Genomic DNA, 8,644 nt, shown 5'->3' with positions numbered 1-8,644 from the left:
CGGGGGGCTGGGCCACTGGTCCTCCAAGGGCGGTGGGGCCGCTACCGAGCACTCGTGGAGCTTCAGGGCATCCTCGAAGGGACCTGTGGGCCCAGGGAAAGAGGGGGGGGGGGGGGGGGGGGGGGGGGGGGGGGGGGGGGGGGGACAGGGGCAGGTCGGGACCAGGGCCAGGGCCAGGCCTGGTGAACAGGGGTGCCCCGAGCTCAGACAGGCCCTGGCAGGGAAGGGGTTGCTCCTGGTGGTTGGCTGATCACAGGGTTCGGCCCTGCACCCTGCGGTGCTGGCCTGCGGCCCCTGTAGCGTGTGGTGCAGTCGCACCGCCTCCATTAACGTTCAGTGTGACCACCTACACCGGCCTGTCTGCCCTGTCCTGCTGCGTCTCATTTTCCTGTCCGACTGCACTGGGCAGTATGCACTCGTGCTGTACTAGATTGTTCTAGTGCTGTATGCACGGGTGGCAGTGCCGCTTCCCCACGTGTTCTGCTATGAACATTACATGTATGTAAGTGCCTGGCCGAGACTAATGGGGCACACACCGCTTCCACATTCTGAGCCCCAGGCCCCTCCTTCGCATCATGGGGTTTGGGGGCAGTGATCTTCCTGGAAGCAGAATACAGCCTCTATCTGAGGCTCTGAGTGACCCAGGCCCCTGACTCTCTGTCCGGTAGCACCAGGAGCCAGAGAGGCTAGTCTCCAGTTCCCACAGACATGTGACCAGCTCTGGCCAATCAGCATAGTCAGATGAATGTGCTGACCAGGGATTGGCTCAAAGGTGAGCGCAAGCCAGAGGGAATCCTGAGCCTCCCTCATCAGACCTGATCAGGAGAAGGGGTGTGAACCTCCCCATCAGACAGCATCCCATGGGTAGAAAGAGCCATGCCTCCCCCATCAGACATCAGAGTTGCATGAAGGGGCTTCCTCTGTTAGCCATTCTTTAGTGCCAAAGCCCAGGTCGCCCGGCTCCAACTGCCCTCCCCCTCTGTCCCCCTCCCCCCTTCCACTGCCCTCCCCCCAGCACCCTGGCTGCCCCCTGACATACGCATGTCAAACAGGTCCTTCTGGGGGCTGTCCTCAGCCTGGGGTGGCACTGCCTCCTCCAGCTCTTGAGCATCCAGGGCCTGTGTGTTTACATACAGGTGGTCCTCGTAGTCTCTGGGGCCTCGGGCATCCGCCTGCACGTAGCCATCCCCCGGGCGGGCTGGAGGGGGAGATGGGGCGGGTGATGGGGTCAGCTGAGGGGATCCCTCGCAGAGGGGGGGAGGTGTTTGCAGGGCCCTGAATGCAGCACACAGAGGAACCAGCATCCTTTCATACCCTCCCCACACTGTCTTCCTGCCTGGAACCCAGCTACTGGGCTCCCAGGACGCTGCCCCAAGTGCACAGCCCGAGTTAAATGTCTTAGGAGGCGGTGACAAGCCCTGTCCATGTCCACCCAGCGGTGTCAGTGGACGAAGCAGATGGGGGCGAGGGCCCACCACCACCAACCCCGCACACGCCAATCCCAAATCCCAGGACCAGATCCCTCCTGGCTTTCAAAAGGAGCTGCGAGTCTGGTGTTGACCCAGACGGCCCCAGTCGGAACGCAGGAAGGGCAACCCGCTCGTTTCTCCCTGGGAGCTGGAGCCGACCGGAAACACCAGCTTTTGTCCTGTCTGGGTCTCTTCCCCGCTTTGCTTAACTTTCAGTTTCCCATGCGTTTCCCGCTTCTGTTCCTGGGATTGAGAAGTCAGCTACGACCAGTGTCCCTAGAGGAGCTCCTGCTGGCTTCTGGGGGACCCTGGCCCCCTGGCCCTGCTAGGTCTCCAACAAGAGATGGGAGAAGTGGCATTCTGGCAAGGCCCCCTCCACGCCTCTCAACGGGGCGAGGCTGAGGGCCTTTTACTGGGTGGGAGGGGTACATGTCTGCGGTTTGCTCTGAGCTGTCTATTCAAGCTCTTTACAGCAAACACGCACACAACCACAAACCCACTGCCCCGAGTCCATTCTGACTCACAGTGTCCCTACCGGACAGGGTACCACTGCTCCCTGGGGTTTTCTGAGACCATACATCTTTACAGGAGCAGACAGCCTGCCTCATCTTACTCCCTCAGCAGGTGGTGGATTCAAACCGCTGGCCTTGCAGTTCGTAGCCCAGTGCTTACAGCCAGCGTGCTCCTTTGAGGCTAGGGTGCAACTGCACCCCCAGGGCTCTGTTTTTGCTACGCCGTGGAGCCGATCCCAACTCCAGCATGATGTCCTTCTCCGGGCCTGGTCTCCTGATAACCATGTCCAAAGCACATGAGACCGAGTCTCGACATGCGTGCCTCCCAGGGGCACTCTGGTGCTACTGCCTCCAAGACAGGCTTGCTTGGTTGTTTCTTCGGCAGCCCACGGTGCTTTCAATGCTCCTCATCAACACCACGATTCAAGTGCAACGAAGCTTCTGCGGGCTTCCCTATTCGGTGTCCAACTCTCACGTGCAGATGAGGTGGCTGAAAATACCACGGCGTGGGTCAGGCGCACCTCAGTCCTCCAGGTGATCTGCCTGCCTTTCAGCACTCTGAAGACGTCCTGTGCAGCAGTTTACCCAAAGGGATGGGTCATTTGACCCAGATACCTGGGTTCAAACCCCAGGTGTGTCCTCTGTGGGCCAGGCAAGCTCTCTGCCCCCATGTTTCCATCCAAAAACTGGGCTGAGCAGTGTCTCTGTAAAGTTGGGGTGAGGAGAGAGGATCGCTAACATGGCCGGGCCTGAGCTGGCTGATGAGGGGTGGAGGCAGCCCAGCCTTCCACCTCAATCTCCCCACCCACACACACACACGGCTTAGAGCTGGAGGAGAGCTGGTGCAATGGGTGGTAGGCGAGTTCCTGGGCATTGGAGCTGGGGCTCTGAAGCACTGGTAGGAGTTCTTGGCCAGAGAACTAGGGGAGGTGTGGTAGGTACATAATCTGTTGTCAATTTGAGACTATTAAGAGCAAAGGGGTGGAGTTTAGCCTGTCAATCAAGTGACAGATTGGTGACCTAATTTGGTGGTGCAAGAGAGATAAATAACTTGCTGGAGGTGGGACACACACTCACTCCCTGGGAGACAAGCCACATGGAGCTACACTGATGCAGCCAGAGTCCTGGAACTGGAGGAGCCACGTGGAGACCCACGCCAGGGCTGAGAAGTTTTTACCACCAGTGGATTGGATCCACAAGACTTTCTACCCACTGGCCTGTGATCTTCCTGTATTCGGCATCATTGCATGGCTGTGTGAGTCCAAAGAGGACTTTATGGACTAGTATTGACATATGGGGTCATAGCAGACTTATGGACTTGGTGCGGACTGGGCTGAGACGTCCTCAATGGGCAATGACTCTTTGATGTAAAGCTCTTTCTTACACACACGAGTCTCCCTAGATTTGTTTCTCTGGTCCACCAAGACGAACACAGGGGACAAGCCAAGACGCAGAAAGGCCACGTGCAAAGGAGCCGAAGCAGGAAATGCCACGAGCCCTGGAGTTGAGGGAGAGCAGCCCACGTGCCAGAGAAGAAGCCCCTGGAGGGACAGACAACCCCTGTCCCAGATGCCCAGGTGGGCAGACAGGGACACGTGTGATGTCTAACTAACCACGAGCCAAGAGGGCCCTGAGGCCCGGCAGCCAAGTGCCTGTCGTGTTTGGGGAGATCTAAAAGAAGCCAGCACAGATGTTCGAGAGGCTGGGGAAGCAAGCCCACAGACTGACTCACGTCCCCGTGCTGCCAGGAGGGGGCAAACTCCGGCTGGGGGGTTGGGAGTTCTAGGCCGTTAGTCATAAGAAAGGCACCGAGAAAGAGCGGGACATTGAGGAGGGGGCAGAAGGGTGCCCAAGCGCGGGCATCACAGCGCCAGCTCCCCGGAGGAGACCCACATGAGTCCAGGTCAAATGGAGAACCAAGCGTATTGGCACGCATGTGTCCGTAAGAGAGAGATTTCTATCCAGGGGCAATTGTACACTGAGAAAACAGACCCGTCTCTGGGAATTCTGGGAGAGGCGGGGCTGCATTTGCTGCTTTTATGAAGGACGTTAAAGGAAGGAAGACAGCAGGAAGTGGACACCCACAGTGGGGTAGTTCGGGGGGCAGCTTCCCTGGGACACTACACACGGGCTGGGCTCTGACGTATGACTAGGAGTTACCCAGGGTTGAAGCGAGCTTCAAGTGGGAACACAGTGTTAACCTTCTCTGTCATTGTTGTGTTTTTCAGAAAGCTTCCCTGGGGGCGCCCAAGGGCTCGGGGCATTAAGCGTTAAGCATTGGGCTGCTCACCACAAGATCGACAGTTCAAACCTACCAGCTGCTCGGAGGGAGAAAGATGAGGCTGCCTGCTCCCCTTCAAGACCGACAGCCTCGGAAACCCTGAGGAGCAGTCTGCTCTGTCCCACAGGGCCGCTGTGCGTGCGTCAGAGCGACTGGGCAGCAGTGGGTCCCGGGGAGCTCTGGTAACCCCACGATCACGCAGCTGGCTGCTAACTGAAAGGTCATCGGTTCCAGCCCACCGGAGGCTCCAGGGGAAAAGATCTTGCAATTGGTGAAGGTGACAGGCAAGGAGACTTGGGGTAGGGGGAGGTGAGGCTGGGAGGGTTCCACCCCATCACACGCAGAGCTGAGTCTCCATCAACTCAGTGGCTTGGCTGCGGACTATTATCTTTAACCCGGCATCATGCTGTTATCACTGTGTGCAGCCGACCACCGCCCCAGCCCGGGATGCTCTTGGGCTTCACACTCTGAGTGTAGGTGCAGGTCTCCACCCACAGGGAATGAGCAGCCGCCCCCGGGGTGACTCCCCTCGGAGGCCCTGACTCAGGCCAGGAGGCCAAGTGTGAGAGAGGCCTTTGGGGAAAGAGCTGAGCCAGTTCTCCGTACTGGCAGCCCAGGTGTGGAGCGGGGGTAGCAGTGAGAATTTCCCTCAACACCTGCTCCCCTGCTGGGTCCAGAACCAATAGATGCAAGAGCAGAGATGCAAAAGCAGAGATGGCCCAGGGGAGGGTGGAGGGAGCAGAGGCAGCAGGCAGGGACTGGGCTCCTTCCTGGCCCTGAGGCTGTCCTACCTGTTCCTGGGGGCCCCAGGTCCCACGGCAGGCCACGGCCATCCCTTTGCGCAGGAGCTGCCCCCTGAAAAAGAGGGGTGTGGGGTCCCCTCAAGGGACGTGCAAATTCCCTTTCCCCAGCCCAGTCTCCCCCCACTTCCTAAAAAGCCTGTAGCACCCCCTCCTCCCCAGACCAGCAACCTGGTCTTCCAGCTGCCCCTTCTGAGAGTCCTGGAAATGGGAAAGACAAAGGGGGCTTGCTTGGCTCGCAGCCCTTCCCCAGAGAGCAGGGGTGGCCATGGCCCATCTTGACGGCCTCATGGGCCTCCTCCTCGCCACACGGCACCCTCCCGCCAGTCTGTACCTGCTGTGCCTGCTACTTGGATGCCCTTCCCCACCCATCAGGGGACTTCCCCAATGCTGCCTCCCCAAGGAAGCCCCCCCCCCTGTCTTTCCACAACCTCCCGGGGGTCTGATCACATCCAGATTCCAACCAGTTTAATTATTGAGTCAATGTCTAGGGGTGGGTACAATGTCCAAAATGTTCAGGCGACCTTAAAATGCCTGGCAGCGGGGTGGAGCTGAGCAGAAAGCCAACACCAACTTTTGCTGCATCTGTGGGTGGGGCGGGGTGGGGATGGGTAGATGGATTGACAGATGGATAGATGGGTGGATGGGTTAGCAGGTGAACAGATGGATGATGGGTGAATGGATGGGTGGATAGGTCGGTGGGTGGATTGACAGATGATCAGGTAATGGGAGGCTGGGTGAATGGATGGAAGGATGGACGGATGGATGGATGGATGGATGGATGGATGGATGGATGGATGGATGGATAGCTAGGTGGGTGGGTGGATGGATGGATGGATGGATGGATGGATGGATGGATGGATGGATAGGTGGATGGATGTATTGACATATAGACAGATAGATGGGTGGGGGGGTGTATGGACAGGTAGACAGATCAAAAGATGGATAGATCAACAAATGGACAGATGGGTGGATGGGTGGGTAGACAAATAGATGGATGAATGGATTGACAGATGAACAGATGAAGGGGTAGGTAGGTGAGTGGATAGACAGGTAGATGGGTGGATGGATGGACAACAGATGGACAGATGGGTGGTGGGCAGATGGATAGACAAATGAGTGGACAGGTGGATGGATGGATAGGTAGGGTGGGTGAATGAGTGAGTGGGAGGGTAGGTGATGGACAGGTTAGGTAGGTGGGTGGATGGGGGCACAAGAGACCCTCCTCTGGGGTTGCCGAGAACATGAGAACAGGAGGAGCTAGGGATGAGTCCACAGGATCCGGTGCTGCCCCTCATGACTGACCTGGCCAAGTGTACCCAGAGCACAGGGCTGCGACAGGGCCAGCCGAGAGTCCACCAGCCCCCCGGGGGGCGGCTCCTTCCCAGGGATGCTGTTGTAGTAATTGTGTTCCGCTGCCTCCTCGTCCCCCCAGGCTGAGTCCTCCTGCCCGGTCAGCCTGGTGGGTGGACAGACAGCAACTCGGGGAGCCCGGAAGTGGTCCCAGCCCGCAGGGGCCATCACAAACTGCAGGGCCTCCCGAGGTCAACGCTTCACGCTTTGAATGAGCCAGGCCACGGGGCTCAAGCAAGGGGAGCCGGGTTCAGATCCCGGCTCCCAGCACTGCCCGCCCCTCCAATCCCAGAGCTGGGCAGGAAACACTTGTTAAAGGACGAACAGGTCCTCTCTCTCTCTCCTCATATTACATTGGGGCCCCCACACCCAGCAGGTCCCCAGAAAGACTGGCATCTGCCTCAACCTGCCCACTCCAGCTGCTAAGCTTGGGCCACAGCCTGGACAGAAGGCCTGGCTACAGTGACAGCACGTCTGGAGACTGGTCCAGCAAGTGCCCTCGAAGGGAGTGGGGTCACAGCAAAGAATGGGAGCAGGAGCAGCGCACATGCCCATCCCACCCCACCCCACCCTGGAAATCCAGCCGGGCTCTGCGGCCAGCACCAGTAAAACCCTCGGCGCTCCCCATGCAGTCTGCCAGCAACCCGCAGCGCTTCCTCGGTCACCGGCGCCGCTTGGTGGCTGGGTGTTTAGATCACCCTGGCCTCTCCTCCCGTGGAGGGCCACGGGGGAAAAACCACGGCCCACCCACCACCCACCCTCACGAGGTTACTGGGAGCACGACCCTCTTCGTGGTTGGGAAAACATCACCAGGCAACCCTTAGCGACGTGTGCCACGTCCAGACATTCAGACGCCGGCCTCTAGAAATACCGTTCCGTTGGCGCACTGCCACCCACCCGGGGATGCCAGATGCCGAGTGCAGAGCTGGCAGGCGGCGCGGATGGCGGATGGCTGAGATGGCTCTGTGCTGAGATGGTGCAGCAAAGCTGCCGGGTCTAGACCAGGCCATGGAGGCTGCAGACTTGTCGCCGGGCCGGGCCAGGCGCTCACAGGGCCCCCGAAGGTGGCTGGCTGCCCCTGAGGCAGCAGCTCTGTGTGTGGGTGGGCTCGGGAGGCGGGCGTACTCACCTCTCGGAGGGCCCGACCGCGGTGGGGGGGCTGTGCAGGTACTGTTTGAAGCGCAGCTCAAAGGCCTGGCCCATGGTGCTGATGACACTCTGGGCCAGGCCGCCGCAGCACTCCAACATGTGGCAGGCTGCGGGCGTGGACAGGCGGCCGCGGTCAGCAGGGCCGCGGCCACCAGGCTCGGACTGCAGTGCGTGCACCCGTGGCCTCCCAGGCGGCCTCACCTCTCTGGTTGATGGGGTCCTTGGCGACGTAGGCCACGTAGTCGGTCATGTCCTGGGAGAGATAGGTCAGCTGGGCCTCCAGGACTCCTGGATGCCCACCCCCCAGCCATCGCTCATCCCCCGCCCACCATCTGGTCTTACCGTGTCCCCACCAGATGCGAAGGAGATGGACTGCATGTGGTGGTTGGCGATGGTCTGGGAGGAGAGGCCTGGGTCAGCGCCGAAGGGAGAGGGGGGCCAGGGAGCAGGACGTGGGAGGGGGGCAAGCCTGGGATCCACCAGAACAAGGAAGAGTCCAACCAGGCGGTGAAGACCCCAATCGGGGCTCCGCAGCAGGGACAAGGTTCATGAGTTCCACCCCCACCCCTCACCAAGATCACACAGCACATGAGCAAGGGCAAGCCTCGGCTCGCAGGCATTTGCATGCACGCATCCAGATGTCCAGATGCACGGACACACGGACATTCACCCATTCATTCACCCAGACACACCCAGATACATATACAGTCACACACAGACATTCACACAGTCACACAGACACCCCATCACAGACAGAGACACATTTACACACACACAGCCACAGACAAACCTCAGTCACCGAGAAACACAGGCACACAGACAGGTCCATGTTAGCACTGACACAGCAGCCTGCACACACGTGCCCCACACATAGCCTTCCATAGCCCATGGCTGCAGAGCCTGCTGGGCCTAGGCCATGCAGCAGGATCAGGACACGGTTCCCTGAGGCTGCCAGGCCTTTCTCAGAGGAGCTTCAGGGTGGATTCGAACCTCCAACCTTTCAGCCAGCAGCTGCACAAGTTCAACACACCCAGGGGGGCCTCACACCTGCACTCATACACAGGCACACAGTTACACATA

The 8,644-nt window shown here is 59.5% G+C and overlaps 1 protein-coding gene across 1 annotated transcript in view; it reads right to left on the bottom strand.

The window, feature by feature from the left end:
* The window catches only part of SHC2 (SHC adaptor protein 2), a 32,103-nt gene that overhangs the window by 18,439 nt on the left and 5,020 nt on the right, over positions 1-8,644 (bottom strand). The window contains exons 5-11 of the mRNA XM_045300116.1: positions 7,907-7,960; positions 7,766-7,817; positions 7,545-7,671; positions 6,368-6,521; positions 5,054-5,117; positions 1,040-1,198; positions 1-83 (exon numbers count right to left, since the gene is read on the bottom strand). Of these exons, the coding sequence (XP_045156051.1) occupies positions 1-83; positions 1,040-1,198; positions 5,054-5,117; positions 6,368-6,521; positions 7,545-7,671; positions 7,766-7,817; positions 7,907-7,960 (693 nt within the window). The remainder of the gene's footprint in view (positions 84-1,039; positions 1,199-5,053; positions 5,118-6,367; positions 6,522-7,544; positions 7,672-7,765; positions 7,818-7,906; positions 7,961-8,644) is intronic.

The sequence above is a fragment of the Echinops telfairi genome, unplaced genomic scaffold (assembly GCF_000313985.2).
Source record: "Echinops telfairi isolate 266 unplaced genomic scaffold, ASM31398v2 ScPeMD7_7459;HRSCAF=8497, whole genome shotgun sequence".
In the NCBI taxonomy this organism is placed as follows: Eukaryota; Metazoa; Chordata; class Mammalia; order Afrosoricida; family Tenrecidae; genus Echinops; species Echinops telfairi.
Note: the sequence above shows the minus strand (reverse complement) of the source record. Positions and strands in the feature narration are given on the sequence as shown.